Raw genomic sequence first — 17,733 nt, 5'->3', positions numbered from 1 at the left:
TTTGGAAACCTCTGGACTAAGGTACAAATAACTTTTTGGGCTGCGCCTGTTATTTTGGGATACTCTTCTTCTGGTATGTAGTCAAATTGTCGACAGCATAATGTTGACATGGTCTGCATGTCAACATTCAGAATGTCGACATGTTTAGAATATCATGTCAGCATTCACATTGTTGACACTGACATAATGTTGACATTGTGGATGCCGATAGCCAGAATGCCGACACAAGATTTTAGGGTTAGGAATAGATTAGGGTTAGGTTTAAGCTGCAATTTGGATTATTAGGCTTAGTTTATCATTGACAATATATCGACTTTCCCATGTGGTGTGTCAGTACCTCTGGTTCCCACCTAATGAGCTGCTCCTGCTGCCTCCATTTTTTTATTACAGACTACCCTTACCCTGTGCTTAGAACAATGTATCTATAGGTTCATAAACAAATGCTGAGCCATAGGCTAGACTGTAAAAGAGCAAATATTGACATACGGGAAGCTGCCTACACACTGCGACCCTAATATCCCCCAGCTTGTCACCACCTGCTACAAAAGATCATAGACATGTGGAATAAAAGTAGAAAGCTCATAAGACCAATGCAAATTCAACAAGAGGAGACTTCATTTTAATTAGAGAGATCACTGCATCCTTAAACGTCTCAGGCACTAGAAGGGCTACTTAATTAAGCCTTAACCCTGTTCTCTCAGTCCTGCCTGAGAAAATGAAAACATATTGTGCTTGGTGACCTTTGCATGAGCTGGTCTTGGATGGCTCGAGACAATTAATAGATCCATATTGTACAAAAGGTGTTTATCATCTGTATGAGATGAAGAGTAAAAGGGACTATCTCGTATAATGAAGCTGCACTCACAAGTCTTTTTCTCTCCTTTTCAATCGCTGCTTCTTTTGGTTTGAGGGAATTAGACGTAGAGGCAGAGTTAGGGCACTTAATTGGAAATGGGGATGGTTTTTGAGTTGGTTCTGTTTACATAGGATTGAGTGCTTGAGTTGACAGGGGCTGTAATTGAAGTATGGGCTTTGGAGATTAGCTTCAGCATATGGGATCTGTGGTGTTGCTCTACCCCTTTCTAGATTTTCCAATAAAATTGGGTTTAACTTTATGCTTTCCCTCTCTCACCCTCTTGTCTATAGAAAGCTCTTTTAAAGTTAGACATTAGAGAGAAAAATCTTGGTGGATACAGAACAAAAAAAGACCATTCCTAGAGAATGAAGATAGCAAGGCTCGTCAAGTGACTCTTTAGAGTCTGTCGGGTACAATCAGATCTTCTTATATGTTATATGTTATTTTAATATAAAACAACCTATTACAAAACATTCTGGCATTTTATTTTGGAGAGTCAATGTCAGATTTTATTTTCTAATGGCCAGATATCATGTTACAGTAGATTGTTATTTATTACTTAGGGAACAGTACAACATTGGCATATCTTATATAAGGCCTATCATTTATGTTGTGTAAGTAGCAGGTGCAGTAACAAAGTAAAGAATAGCTTGTCATATATCACCACATTTGATTTATATACCTGTATAAAGGAACCACAGTGAAAAAGACTAGGGGTCTATGTACTAATAATCGCGGTACTGTACCTAACTCGCCACGGATATTTTCATTTTTAATAAATATCCCGGCTATGTACTACGTGGAAATCACAGAGACAGCGGTTGCGGTAACCGCTGTACCCGCGAGTTATATCCCCGGCATTTAGAAGAAGTCTTTCACAGAAGTTAAGAGACTTCCCCAGGGAAACTGACACTGCGCATGTGCACAGTGTCAACTTCCGGAACTGGCCGGGGGCCGCGGGGGAGAGATCAAAAGACCTCTCTCCTGCCCCTGGAGCGCCCATAGGCGTACAGTAGTTTACACCATCTGAAGATAATGTGAAAACTACCGGTGCTAAACTCCAAAAATTTTGCTTTTTGAAGTTTAGTACATAGTGGTCAGATCATAGTCCCCATTGGTAATAATGGACACTGCGATCTGTAGTGCTAATTAGCACTTTGTCAGAGATTTCTTTGAAATCTCCTCCATTGTGCTACATAGAAATGATACATAAAATTAATCAGAAACTGCAGTTTCTGCATAATTTAATATAAAAAACGGCTTGATACATAGGTCCCTAAGAAATGAATTACAATATCCAGTATCACTGTTATGTGCTTTTGTACAGCAGTGTCATTTGGGTTTCTTCACCCATGAATAAATTAAGGTCCATTTAGCTACAACATTAATCACTGTTAAAGTGTGGAAACCCCACTTAGTGTTTTCTCTGGGTGAAATAACAACAGGTAAACAGGTAGAAAAGAGCAGCACTTTTGAACTAACGCCTGATTCAGACCTGCTCGCTAGGCTGCGTTCGCACGTAGCTTGCCGATGTTTGCAATATGCGCATGCGTATAAGATGCAGTTCACGTGCGCAAACTAGTCTATGTGATCAGGATGCGTTCGCACCCTGCACATAGATCCTCTCGCTAGAATGAGTGACAGGACGAGCCGTTTGTGGGTGGTGACAGGGGGTGGCCGATGGAAATGGGGGAGTGGTGGTGCGAACGCAGGCGTGTCTGAGCATCTTAATGCCATTTCAGAGGCGTGCATAATTAAGACGCAGTGTCATAATACACGTCACATGGCTAAATTACACACTGAAGCACTCACAGTGCCAGCGGTAGGGTATGGTCAGCCTGGAGATGACGTGTAACACTAAGGGAAAGTGGGCCTCTTAAGACAGGCTGGTGGGCATCTAAATACACACCGCGATCGCACGTCAAGACATAGTGGGCGTGCTAATGCCTTGCCGTGCGATCGCGGGATTTGCATACTTTGGCAGCATGCAAACACATCTAGCGAGCGGGTCTGAATCAGGCCTTTCCACTCAATCTGACATACTGACTTTATGGGTCCACAGTTTCAAATGTACTCCTGTAATTTAAATCCATTAAAATTCTTAGGGATCTATGTAATAAGCCGTGGAGAGAGATAAAGTGGATGGAGATAATGTTCCAACCAATCAACTCCTAACTGTCATTTTCAAACACAGCCTGTAAAATGACAGCTAGGAACTGATTGGTTGGTACTTTATCTCCGTCCATTTTATCTGTCCCACTAGGCTTAGTATATAGACCCCATTATGACAAGCTGTTTTTGCCTTTATGGCCGAGAGTACCATCATCAGGGAAACAAACCTTACATTGCACTTCTAATGAGATGAAATATGTTGCTTATTCTGTCATGTTTTCTTCTGTAAGATGTACCTGAGTCAGAGGCAGCTGGGCTCACAAGGCTGAGAAGATCCCGTTCTTTCTCATAGTCACCCTTGCAGAGAAGCTGTCCATCCTTGAGCACAAACTCGTCACCTTTCTGGAGCTGCCTCTCGCACACGCAACAACAGAAGCAGCCTAAGTGGTAGACACTCTTCTGCGCCCGCATGACAAACTCGCTGGGCGTGATGGTGTCTAGGCAAGATCCACATTTCACCGCAAACAGTCTGTAAGGTAAAGAAGGTGTGAAAGTTTTTTGTAGAAGACCAACTACACTAAATAGCTGAGAGTGAGACACAGTATATTCTACATTATTTCTCATCATCTTGTTTTTGTTGCTAATATTTTAAGGTACGCCACAAGATACTAGCCGATATATCATAGATAGATTAAAATGCACTTTAGAAATCATTTAGAAAAATTAAGCTAAGGTTTAAGGTATAGCTTTTCACACACAATAGTCTCTTCTGATGATTATCCTACCCGATCTGTGGCCAATTGGGAAACACACGTATAAGACAATTTGCTGTAATCAAATTATTCTGTGAGTAGGCAAAATTTCATTTCTGAAAATTAAAAAGACAATTCCATGTTACTATACATATACTTATGGGACTATCGGCATGGCCGGATTAAGGGCCACATGGGACTGGATCTGATAATGATATTGGGCCTGTTGTGTGAAGGAGGAGGTGTGGCCAGTGCTGTGTGGGTGTGGTCAGTGCCATATGAGCATCTACACCAGTCTTTCTCAACCCCAGTCCTCGGGACCCCTAACAGTGCACATTTTCCAGACCACCTAGCAGGTGCACAGGTGTATGACCAACTGTCACATTTTGAAGATACACAGGTGACCTGGAAAACATGAACTGTTTGGGGTCAGAGGACCGAGCTTGATGTACACTGATGTACAGTACACACTACCTTCACTGTCAGCCCCAATGTCTCCGTAAATACGTATAAATAGAAAGATTGCATAATTTTGTGACAAATATAGAAATACAATTTTAGAACTTATGATTCATGTTCGACCTTGTGGCCTCCTAGGTTACTGGACATCATCTTGGTGTCATGATGATGGGCCTATTTTTATGTGGAGGCCTGGGGCTGTAGTCCCACCCACCCCATTGTTGATCTGACTATTGGTGAAGCAGTGCCAATCTTTTTAATTAACTTTAATCAATAAGATTTTGTTCTCTCAAAATAATTGTTTGGTTAGTCAAAAATGGAGCAATACTGGGCCACACAAAGAAGAAGATAACTACTGGATATACTACTGTATAAATTGTCATTAAAAACAAAAAAAACTTGTAATATAATGATTGTGAATTGTACTGTTGGTAAATGGGAAAATGGTTCTAAATATAAAATTTACTTTTCCATTTTCTAAAAATTCTGAAATACTTGATTTTAACAAAACAAAAGCCAATTGTTTGCTTTTTACCACGGTGGCACATTTCACCTTCTATCCTCTGTCAAGTCTGGGGGGTTGCAGTGAATGTGTACAGAGTTCATTAATAGCTCAGAATTGAGCTAAGCTGTTTAAATCCAGCAATAACATGGCTGAAGATAACAAGGCCTCTGACTTCAAACTGCACAAGCGCACACGACCCACAAGTAAACCTCACAGGCTCTGATCCTGTCCAGCTGCTTAATCAGGAGAAGAAGACTGAATTATACACCAGTAATCTATTCGTGCCAAGGCCACTTTTCAGCAAAAAGTACAAATGCCATCAAACCTCTCTTTCTGTTTTGTTATTTTATGGCTTGTGATGATGGAGAAGGAACTTGCTGGGGATGATGCAGGTTTTGCAGATAACAATATTTAGGAAAATGTGCTTTGAAGAAAACTGGGTCCCGACTCAAATGATAATAAACATTGGAACGCATAAGAAGATAACAATGGGCACCGAGGGCCTGATTCTAAGATGGACGCAGTGTCGATGTCGGACTCAACCGGACGATTTTTTTTTCAATCTGTGTATGTGCCGAGGTTGTACTGCGCATGCATTCCGATAGTTACTGCTGAAAGCCGCAGAATGAATGTGAACCCAAAGAGAGGCAATTTCAGTGGGGGTTCCTGGGTGGCCACAGGGGGGTGGTTAGCCAGACGCAGACGTGCCACGACCAGCGATGGCAGCTTATGCTGCAGTTGCACTGATTTCAAAGGCCATGTTCAGATGCACATTCTGCACCTCCATTGGGTTGGTGTAATGTTCGATGGTGCGACTAATGCTGCTTCTTAATACGCAGAGTGGCAGATTAGTTCAGCAACCAGTGGGTTTCTCTGTACAAATCCCATCCGCTACGGCATTGACATAAAGACACAGTTGAGCTACAGAGAAAGACGCAGTTGCGGCGTCATTCAGCTATTCTTGGTTTGAGCATCTTATGATAGTTAGCAGTATTTCCTTGATTAGATTATGTGCTTATATGTGGTACGTAGTTACTAATGACTAGGTGTGCTTGGCACAAGTGCACAATATGATAATTCATGCCAATCATAAAATAATTATTTAAATTAATAGTGGACATGGCCACGCCCCCAGAGGGCATTTTTATAATTAAAGAGTGACATTATATGCAGCACACTCCCTCATTCTTCTGTAGTAGAAAACTCCCCAACCCCTGCAAATGAGGACACACATCCTGATCGTAGTACGTTGGGACAGTCTTCCAAAATCATCATTGACCCCTGAATTTGGGATTGTCAAGCTGGAATGTGGAAAGTTGGGAGGGGTACGAACTGTGGTTTACATGTGCACATCAAATGCTTTCTACAAAATATGCAAGCTGCCTAAGTAATAAGGTGCCCCATTCAAACTAGCGGTTGAGTTCAGATTATCGCATCTTCTAAAGTGATATAAACATCTGGCTGTTCTGGTTAAAAAAACTTTGTAGACTCATTAAAATTGGAGAAATATGCTCAAACTGCAATCCCTGAAGTTTACTATAACAACACGGCCTACTCATATTTTGCATATTAGTAACAGAATATAGCACGGTCAAAATAAAACATTTCAATCTGCCTATGTCTGGTCAGATCTGTCCATCGCCCTGCAGTTAATAGCATCTTGTTACACTAATCCATTTGCAAATCCAGTAAAACAGTTGTAATGTCACAAATTAGGTACATGAAATCACATGCCATGTAGTAAATAGCTTTAACTTTGCATTAATGCTTTTTTTGTCATCGTCAAAGACCCCATCAAATTCAGTATCTACAAACATGATCATGCTCATATAGTATGGGGCACCCAGAATATAGGCACTTATCACCAGCACTATGCCGAGTCAGTAGCTATTCTCAACCACAGGGCCACAAACTTTTCATAAAATAGAGTGCATGGATGACGTTCTGCCCGCTCACACCACCATTTTTACTGCAACCATACTATAATAATAATTCCCTTCTTATTAAAGAATGACCAGGATCATTATCTAATGTAGAATACACCCACAGAGCTGGCTCCTATGATTGAATTAAGGATTATAGGGGCGTATGTATCAAAGCTTGATGTGAGATAAAATTGTGAAATATATATCACCAACCAATCAGCTCCAAACTATAATTTCTTAAACACAGCCTGCAAAATGTAAGTTAGAAGCTGATTGGTTGGTGACATATATCTCACAATTTTATCTTACATCAAGCTTTGATACACATGCCCCATAGAATGGAAACACTCTTCAGCCTATAAGTAAGACACCATTAATTAAGCAATATATAGCTGTAAATAGGGACTTGCTCTCATAGTGCCCGACAATGACAAGCAACAAGATTACCTTAAGGGCATTCAGCTCTATGAACCCAGACTTGTTCAGAGGAATGAGAAATGTATTCAGCAAAGATATGCAGTCATAAGCTTCATCCTATAGATTGTAAGCTTGCGAGCAGGGCCCTCTTACCTTTATGTCTGTCTCATACAACCCACTTTTGTTCTATTAATGTTGTTTCAAATTGTAAAGCGCAACGGAATATTCTGCGCTATATAAGAAACTGTTAATAAATAAATACATTTTACACAAGCTGGTGTTCTCTAAGATTCAAGCAAGCAAATGATAATGAGTACAGCACAGACCTCCTTTAATGACAGAAATATAACTTCCTGCAGATATCAGACCTGTTCTCTAGGCATGAAAACATTATTATCTGTAAATAAACATTCCCACACTAACTGCACTGCTTTAGTATGCACTATTTATAGTTTCTGTCTGTGCATTATGTTGAGTGTGTAAAACACTTCAAAGGATTACTATATTTCCTCACATTCACATCTAGTTATCTGAGAGAAATAAAAATGCCTGTAGCTGGACGGGAGTAATGTGTGAACATTGCTCTGTGTAGAGCAGAGTCCACAGGCAGAACATGGAACTACCTTAAGATCCCTTTATGCAGTATGCTAGCTATACCATGTAATAAAATCCAGCAAAACAAAACTACATTCATGAAACAAAGGCTTTCCCAGTATTAGACAAATAAATATAGAATTAAAAACTATTAATTGATCATCTTTTTTTGTTGACTATAGGCAGCTTATCTAGGCTTGGGTGTGTAATATACAATTTCCACTTGTGGACGCCAAGCCTACGTGGACCTCAAGCATATCTTTGTCCCATGGAACACTTTGGAATATTAGCCAATTGCTTTAATGTCTCCATGTAGCTATTTTCTAAATGATTGTGTATTTACATTTTAGCACGCGTGACATAAAGTATATATTATCTACTTCATGGTGTATTGGTGCGTCATACCTCGGGCTGACACAGAACCTGGTGCTTGATGAACCTGGAACTTTATCCCACGTTTACGGCTGCAATGAAGTTGAATTTGTAGTGACAAGTCACAGTGAGAACTGGAAAGGTTGATGTAAGAACCTTGGCCAGATGGCATCACATCTTTTACAAACCCTGCCAAAGCTATTTCTAGAAAGTGATCTAATTACATGTACCATTCACATTAATTGGGAGTAATTTAGTTTTGGATGCCACCATGGCTAGACAGCACATTAAGACATTAAACCTATTCACAGAATGTTTCAGAGGGACGGCAGCTTAAAAAAAGGGACATCATTTGAAATAACTATCTCTGACCTAATTTCATGGCTAGTATTGTGCTTATGTTTTCCTGTTGTGCAGAACATATCTCTTTCCTCGGCGATACCCTTTCATTTCATTTAGATGGAGTTATCTAAGTAAATACTCAGTTTAATTGGTTAAAAATAAGGAACAATCAGATTCTTTAGTTAATTTACACCACTACAGTAAATATGCCAGCAGATAAAAGCTCTACAGACCAAATCCATTAGTAACATGATATATCCTCATTTTGGTAACCTTTAGTTACAGGCTCAAACATGTACACTTGTATATCTACCCTTGTGAACCTGTGGTCCACAACCTAAAATGGGCCCCTGTACCATGTAGTGCGGTTCCCTATCATCATGTTTTTTGCTAAAATGTACAACTAATTAGTAAGTAAATATTTGTTGTTTTAAAAGTAGTTAATAACATACTTTTTAAAATAAAATATTAAACTTTGCTTGTGGGCAACAGTAAAGCTATTACAATAAAAAGCATCATCACATGAATGCTGAACTGTAAGCCCCAACATTGACTTTAAGAATTAATCTGGATTATGCGAATAAACAAATATAGTTTGGGGTTTTTTTTCAAAATCTTTTCAAAAAAGCTTGTGTATTTCCATTGTGCATTCCCATGTACTGTAGTGTTAAATCATGTTCCTGCATTTTATGGAGATTGGCCCAGGAAACACTTGAAAAGGGGATAGTGGTTATTCTTGGCTATAAAGGGCATAAATCAGAGTAGATGGAACATGATTAGCTGGCTGCATCCAATCATTTCCTCTCTGAAACCCCATCTTTCAGCTGTTAATGCTGCTTGGACTATATAAGTGTTTTAGTGTAGAAAATAGAAATAATATGGTCCATGAATAGTTTTATTAATTTGCTCCTATCATTTTGTTTTTTGTGTTAAACTACACAGCTAAACAAATTTGTGTGTGCAAACTTCGGGTTGTGTTTTTGGGGGGCTATGGCGCTATTGGAATTAAAGATGTGCGCAGATCCCTGTGTTTTAGTTTTGGTTCTACATCATCATCAGGTTTTGGTAAAATCACCCTCAAGTACTTTGGTTCAGATTCTGTTTTGGTTTGGTTCTGGATTACATAAAAATCGATAACAACTTTATAAAAACGGCTAAAGTCATGTAATTTGGACCTGTTTACATGCAATCCAATACTCCATGTTTGATTTTTAAATTCGAGTTCTGAACTGACAGCTGACCCGAGCCAGGACACGGTTCCACTCAAAACCACAAAGTAATTCTGAACTGCGACTCAATTCTACTCGGAACCCCTAAATTTGGGTGTGTTCATATTTTTAAAAAACTTATCGCATCTAAATGGAATTAATTAATCTAATAGAATTCTTGGGGGTGCAATCTATGTGATGCAGTAAAATGTATCTATTACTCAGAAGAACTATTTGTAAAGTGTGACTCAGTAAATCTAACCAACAATGTTGTTATTCTAGTGTTGTGTATGACAGTTGCATTATTTACTCTTCTACGTGTCTTTCCCTGTCCTCATTTTCTCTACTTGTTCTGCTCTCATTATGAGATCTTGTTTATATTGTTCTCTTCTTGTGCATCCACTGCTCATCTCCTGCCATTCTGCTGGCTATGTACTTACTCGGTTCATCAGAACAGCAAACTTCATCAACTACTACTACTAACCCATTATCTGTAAGGGCAGGCTGTTCTCTAGGCAGTTTACTGCATGTCTGCATCTCTCTACTCCCAGCAGGGCAGTGAGGAAGTGAGGAAAAGGGTGTGATTGGGATAAGAGGATTTAACACATGGACATTATGATTCCTCTATGTTTTTATCCCTCCCCTATTGAGAAGTTACCGTTCGACATTCTGTTCCAGGAGACCAACAATAGCCTGACTCACGTATTCTGTGTTTTTATTTTCCTTTAATTAAACTAAAGGATTAACCATTCTACAATCCACCCGCAAGACATGGGGAAGAAATGTGTCTGTATTTAAAAGCCACGCACAGGGGGAAGAGCAGCTGCAAGACGGCGAGGAATGGTATCTACAAACAAGGAAGATACCTTCCTGTCTGTTTCTGAGCCAGGAGTCTCAGCTGAGCTTTTGACCTGCAGACACGTCAAGATGTTCTTCTGAAGCTGGCAAACATTCATTTTACTACACAAGAGCTAAAGTCTCATTTTTAATTCCACAGAATGGCCTGTACAATTATGTAGCTATTTATTTTATATCTAAGGCACATAAATGAAAGAGATAGTCTTCTGCATATTAAACTACAATGATTCCACTATAATACACCAGTATAATACAAGCCTTGCTTACTGACCGACATTTTCCAATTAAACAATGGACCTAGAAATTAAATTTATTACAAGTATGATGACTGATTTCAATGATAAATTTATTTATTTAAACATATGCAATTTTTCGCAGCGATACTGATATAAGACAAGCTTGGTGGTCAGCTATTATTCTTCTTTATGTGATTTACGAAATGTAAGTAATAGAAAGTACAACTTATTGCACGGTTTCATCACTATCTAGTTCATATATAGCAGTCTCTTTGACTGATGTTATTTTATGTATCTTTTTATTGATACATCAAATAACTCAATTGCCAGTAACCCTCTTGTTATTACAATACCCACTAAGCATCCTAGAGGGCACCGCGTGGTATTTGTACTGCATACACCTGCTCTCTGTGCATTGGGTATGCCTCTATGTAGGCACTTTATGCAACCATGGACCTCATTCAGAGCCACTCGCAAAATGCGAGCCCTCGCTCTGAATGAAGGCGGCCGCTTCCATTTTCTGAGCCGGCCTCCTGGCCACTCGCTAGGCTGTGGGTTACCACCCACAGCTTAAACTAGCGACCAGGATAATGGTCACGATGGTCAAGACCATCGCAACCATCGGGGCTTGCGACGAGACCTTTGAGGTAGGGTCTCGGCTGCCGCAAGCCCCAGAGAGCTTTCGGCTCTAATAGAGCCGGAAGCTCTCCCACTGACATCACTGGTGAAGTCAGTGGGGCCGCCCACAAACGGCAAACGCTCGCTTGGGAACGCCTCCGTTTGTGAAACCACTCCCCGCCACGCCTACAAAATGGGGCAAGCTGTCGGTCAACATCGACAGCCACCGCTTTCGTAGTGAGCCCCGGAGCGAGAGAATTTCTCTCTCGCTCCGGGGCTTGTGCACGCGCAGTACGATCGCTGCGCACAGCCAAACATCGACCCGCTTTCGAGCGCTCAAGCGCTTGCGAGGGGGTCTGAATGAGGTCCCATGTGTGACTACTGTTAAGCTGGCAACACATCTAAAGAGTATCTGTCCAACCAGCCAACTAGTTGATTGGTTGGAATGAAAATTTGGTAAGATATGACAGCAAATGACAATCAGCAATTTGCTCCCAAACGCCGGACAATGGTCAAAAACTGTTGTTTGAACAAATTGTTTAGATCAATCATTTAACAAACTTGTCTGAACGACCATTTTCATATGTTTTCTGACATTTAGGAGCAAATTGCTGATCATCATTTACTCCCATACATTACCAGATTTTCATTCCAACCAATCAACTAGTTGGCTGGTTGGACAGATAATCTTTAGATGTGTGGCCAGCTTTACTTTGCACTACCTCCTTAATTAAGTATAAATTTGCCTTGTTTCTCATAAAATGCAGCTTATTATTAGCCTCATATTTAAAAAAATCCATAACAATAAGGGGACATCAAGTTTGTTTTCATTTCCTGTGCCATATATGTTTCATTGTTTTAGCACATTACTATGTGTGTCTATAAATGTACTGTAGCTTACTGTATAAACTAGAGATCTGTGCGGATCCCCGTGTTTTGATTTTGGTTCTAATTCATCATCATGTTTTGGTTTTGACAAAACCACCCTCAAGTGTTTTGGTTTGGATTCAGTTTTGGATTCTTTCAAAACTGATAAAAACAGCCAAAATCATGTAATTTGGACCTGTTTCAGTGGCGGAACTCCCAGAGACAATGGAGTCATTTGCCGCCGGGCTCCAGCCCTTGAGGGGGCACCTGGCTCCATTGTCCCCCAGGCCGTTCTGGGCACTGCTATGGAGATGGAGCACCACTGATCGGAGCTCCACCTCCAGTGGCATCAATACGGGAGGTCGCACCCCCTATTTGCCGGGCGCCCGCTGAGTGTGTTACCAGCGGGCGCCCGGCTCCTTCTTTTTACCCTGGTGGTAGCCGGAGGAACGGAGCTCACTCCTGAGCTCCACTTCCGGGTCCAGCAATGCACTATGGGAGTGACGTCATGACGTCACTCCCATAGTTCCGAGGAGCGGGCGCCGGGGACGGAAGGCAGCAGCACTGTAGCGGGGTTTCAGGTAAGTATTGTTTTTTTTTTTGTATGTGTGTGCGCTCGCGGGAGGGCTCACTACAGGGGGCATTATTGGTGGCTCACTACAGGGGGCATTATTGGGGGCTCACTACAGGGGGCAATACTGGGGGCTCACTACAGGGGGCATTACTGGGGACTCACTACAGGGGGCATTACTGGGGGCTCACTAAAGGGGGCATTATTGGTGGCTCACTACAGGGGGCATTATTGGGGGCTCGCTACAGGGGGCATTACTGGGGGCTCACTACAGGGGGCATTACTGGGGGCTTTCTACAGGGGGCTTACTACAGGGGGCATTACTGGGGGCTTACTAGATGGCCCATTACTGGGGGCTTTCTACAGGGGGCTTACTACAGGGGGCATTACTGGGGGCTTTCTACAGGGGGCATTACAGGGGGCTTACTATAAGGGGCATTACTGGGGGCTTTCTACAGGGGCTTACTACAGGGGGCATTACTGGGGGCTTACTAGATGGCCCATTACTGGGGGCTTTCTACAGGGGGCTTACTACAGGGGGCATTACTGGGGGCTTTCTACAGGGGGCATTATAGTGGCTTACTATAGGGGCATTACTGGGGGCTTTCTACAGGGGGCTTACTACAGGGGGCATTACTGGGGGCTTACTAGATGGCCCATTACTGGGGGCTTTCTACAGGGGGCTTACTACAGGGGGCATTACTGGGGGCTTACTACTGGGGGCACTACAGGGAGTTTACTACTGGGGGCTTACTACAGGGGGCTTTCTACTCGGAGCACTACAGGGGGCTCACTACTGGGGGAACTGCATAGGGGGGTGGCAGCTGGGGCTGGCATAGGAGCTGGGGGGTGGTACATTTTAATTTGGGGGGCACCAACATTTATCTTGCCTCCGGGCACCTGGGATGAAGTTACGCCACTGACCTGTTTACATGCAAATAAAAACCTGAGTTCGGTTTTAATATCTGAGTTCCCAACAGACAGCAGATCTGAGCCAGGACTCGGAACTCCAAAGTGATTGTGAACTGTGACTTGATTTGGAACCCCTAAGTTCGGGTGTTTTCGTATTTCAGGAAAACTGTACGCGTATCTCTAGTATAAACCATGCCATAAGGAGTACCAGGAGCTCCACTGAAGTTTTGTTGAGGCTTTTCAGCTATTTGTTACAATGGGAAACACCCCTATGGCTTTCATACTGCAAAATAGTCTCTCATAAGAGGGACCATTCTGGGGTTAGGAGCACACCTATTAACTCCAACTCCACTCCTCAAAATTGAAGGAGTAAATATTCCACTCCACAGTCTCCTCTTTTGTTGAAGATCTTTCCTGTACCAACAAGTGCAATCACACAGAAACAGAAAACAAAATGCACTACATGTACACAATTTTTCCTGCTTCGCAAATAATGGGGAAATGGGGGAACATGTATCAAACCTTCGTAAGATATGATGTTGAAAAGTTTCCCATTGCAACCAATCAGCGTCTAACAGTCATTTTATAGACTGTGCTAAATAAATGATAACTTTAAGCTGATTGGTTGCATTGGAAAACTTGTATTCTGCATTCATAATGGCAGCCTTTTGTCTGTCCTTTCTCTAGTGTTCATTCTAGCATCCTGCACCTGTCACAACCTGTGCAGTTTCTCTTTCCTGCCTGGGCTGTCGCTCTCTGCTCTGGTGCTTATAGCACACTCTGGTCTGTATCTCTGCAGTTTGTGTAATCAGCTGAGTATGCTAGAAGCACCAGACAAGAGAGTGACACTCAAGGCTGGAAGAGGAACTGCACGAGTTGTGACAGGTGCAGGGTGCTAGAATGAACACTACTTTCTCTAAACCTTTTTGAAAAATTTTGCAGAAGGATTTAAGCAAAATAAAATAACATTATTTTGAAACAGCTTCGGATATAGCTTAAGGTAAGAAGTAGCTTTCTGTTCACGTAATGGCATGTTTTCATAAAGCAGTTTTGCTCTCAATAAAGGCCCATACACACTGGAACATTTTTTTGAATTATATGAACGACATCGTTGATCAATATAGTTCAGATCATCCAGTGTGTATGCACTAAATGATGAATGATGCGCGCTTTCGCGGGTCGTTAACAATATCCCCAGCTGTCTGTACATGCAGCTCAATCTGGGTATATCGTTAATGATGCCATGCGGCATTCAGCCCACTCCCCCCCCACCCGGCCGACGATTATCGTTGCAGGCATCAGCAAGTGTGGATGCACTTGCCGATGCCAGGACCCACTCCGATCTGTTGCTGACTAGGGCCCTCATTCAGAGCCACTCGCTAGCGGCAGTACGCTCGTTCCGAGCGATGTTCGCACATCTGCGCATGCGTACGGTTTTTAGTACGCATGCGCGAACCAGTCAGTGCGGCCGAAAATCATTTGTACGCAATATAGCGAGTGCCTGCTATTTTGAGTGACAGAATGAGGCGTATGTGGGTGGTAACAGGGGAAGGTGCTTGAAAACGGGGAGTGGAGATCTGATCGCAGGCGTGCTTAAAGGTCAAAACGGGCGTTTTATGGGTGTGCATAATTAATACAGCAGCGTCAATGACCACGTCACTTGATTTTTTTTAACTCAGAACTGCTCGCAAAATAGCGGTTGAAAAAACCAACCACAAGAATAGCGAGCAGTTCATATCCTGTGTGATGTACTCGATTAATTTAATAAATAGCGGACATGACGTATGGTGCGAGCGGCCAGGGGGCGTTTTTATCAAATAAACGAGCGTATGTTTAGCTCGCTCGTTCAGACTTAGAGGTGTGAACAGACTGCAATGTGCGAACGGATCATTTGCATAGCCACCCCTTGTTTTTGAACGAACGAACGCAAATAGCGAACGGCTCTGAATGAGGGCCTAGGTCGCTTTGTACACACATCGTCCAGTGTGTACTGGCCTTTAAAGTTGAATTCCAACTAACACTTTTTGGTACCCATTTTGTGAACTGAACCAATTTTCATGAGGATGCAGTTTATCATTTGAGGATATTTCAGCTTCAAATAAAGGGATTATTTTTGCAACTGGAAGATAAACTTTGGAGACATTCCCAGCTCTGATTACTACTGTACATGTAAATGGTTAGCTTATTGCTTTTGTGTGCTTCTTTAAAATTTGGATTGTGTTACATTCAGAGCTGGCACATTCAAAGCAAATACCTTGGTCACACATATTGGAGGCATCCATTTTGTGGGCTGAACCAATATTCATATTTATTGTAATATTCATGAGAATACAATTCACAATGATAATGATTTATGCTAACAGCGCTCAGTAGGTACTACAATTTTGTTTCGTGCCCTAGCAGCTCAAACAATGGGAGGAGTTCAGCTTCACAGAAATACTCAAATATAAATGTTAGAGCACTCCAGGACAGGTACAGGTTGAGTCTCCCATATCCAAATATTCCGAAATACGGAATATTCCGAAATACGGAATTTTTTTGCCTTGACTGAGATAATGAAACCTTTGAATTTTGATGGTTCAATTGTACACAAACTTTGTCTAAGGCACGAATTATTAAAAATATTGTATAAAATTACCTTCAGGCTGTGTGTATAGGGTGTATATGAAACATAACTGAATTTTATGTATGTATAGTATACAAACTTGTTTGAGCCAGAAAATTATTGAATATATTGTATAAAATTACCTGCAGGCTATGTGTATAAGGTGTATATAACACATAAATGCATTCTGTGTGTATATTTGGGTCCCATTCCCAAGATATTTCATTATGATATGCAATTATTCCAAAATACGGAATATTCCGTTATCCAAAATACCCCTGGTCCCAAGCATTTTGGATATCGGAGAATGAGCCTGTACTATGTAAATCAGATTTGCTTTATGAAATTACTTGGATAATTTATTTTCCTGAAAAACAATTAGCAGTCACTGGAGCTCAACATAACTAATGACTTCCAACAAGAGACTTTGCAAGATCCTCTTTATTAATTTTTCTGTATCCTGTAAATTCGTATCTGGACTAACTTCGAAAAACAAGGTATGGTAATCGACCATTAGGGAAGCAGCAGAATGTTTTGGTATTTATGGTACTATTAGTATGATTGATTACCCTTGAACTATTGATACACCTTGTCTACACATGAACTGTATGTGAGATACCACATGCACCTAGGGATTGGCTGGTACAACCTATAGCTAATTATATGCTATATTGTTCATGCATGATACTGTATATAACTGGCAACTATACCTTATGCACACAGGCAAGTGATTGTCAGGTTTATAGTAATATAGTTTACAAGGAGCAACTGGCACTAGTGACACTTTGGTACAGATTTACTAAAGTTTCTAAAAAGGAAGAATGGATCTGTCTCAGGCAGTGGCGTAACTATAAATTTTGCTCCCCCATGCCAAAAAAGTTTCAGGCGCCAACGCCCAAAGATTAAACACACCCAAAGACAACGTTTAAGGTGTGTGGTTACATGATACAGCAACCTACCTAACACATTATGACACACTAAGTAATGCCACTTATAAACACAGTGTGCCTCACCGGAATGCTTCTTACAACACATTATGCCACACCGGAATGCCCCTTACAACACATTATGCCGCACAGCAATGCCCCTTACACATGCCACACAATAATGCCACGTATAACACATAATGACATACAATAAAGCCCTTATAACAAATTTATGCCATGCTGTAATGCCCCTATTTCACATTATGCCACACTGTAATGCCACATACAACACATTATGCCACACAGTAATGCCACATACAACACATTATGCCACACAGTAATGCCCCTTACACATTATGCCACACAATAATGCCCATAATAGCACATTGTGCACACAGTACTGCAAAATACACATTATGCCAAACAGTAATGCCCACTACATCCCACCCTGACAGATCTACTTCAGCAACCCTCCTCTCTGCTCCTGCCAGTCTGTCACCTCAGCTCAAGACAGGTTGCACAGTTTTTATGTCCGTGTAGAACCAGATTATTGGGAACCTAGTTTATAACCTGTAAACTGTGTGCATCAAGTTAGTGC

General features: G+C 41.5%; 1 protein-coding gene across 1 annotated transcript in view; it reads right to left on the bottom strand.

Annotated features, from left to right (window-relative positions):
• The window catches only part of LMX1A (LIM homeobox transcription factor 1 alpha), a 122,721-nt gene that overhangs the window by 15,402 nt on the left and 89,586 nt on the right, over positions 1-17,733 (bottom strand). Inside the window, exon 4 of the mRNA XM_088481635.1 lies at positions 3,265-3,497. Coding sequence (XP_088337761.1) covers positions 3,265-3,497 — 233 coding nt within the window. The remainder of the gene's footprint in view (positions 1-3,264; positions 3,498-17,733) is intronic.

This window comes from Taudactylus pleione, unplaced genomic scaffold, assembly GCF_031769625.1.
Source record: "Taudactylus pleione unplaced genomic scaffold, aTauple2 ptg000017l, whole genome shotgun sequence".
NCBI lineage: Eukaryota > Metazoa > Chordata > Amphibia > Anura > Myobatrachidae > Taudactylus > Taudactylus pleione.
This window is presented reverse-complemented; position numbering and strand designations above follow the sequence as displayed.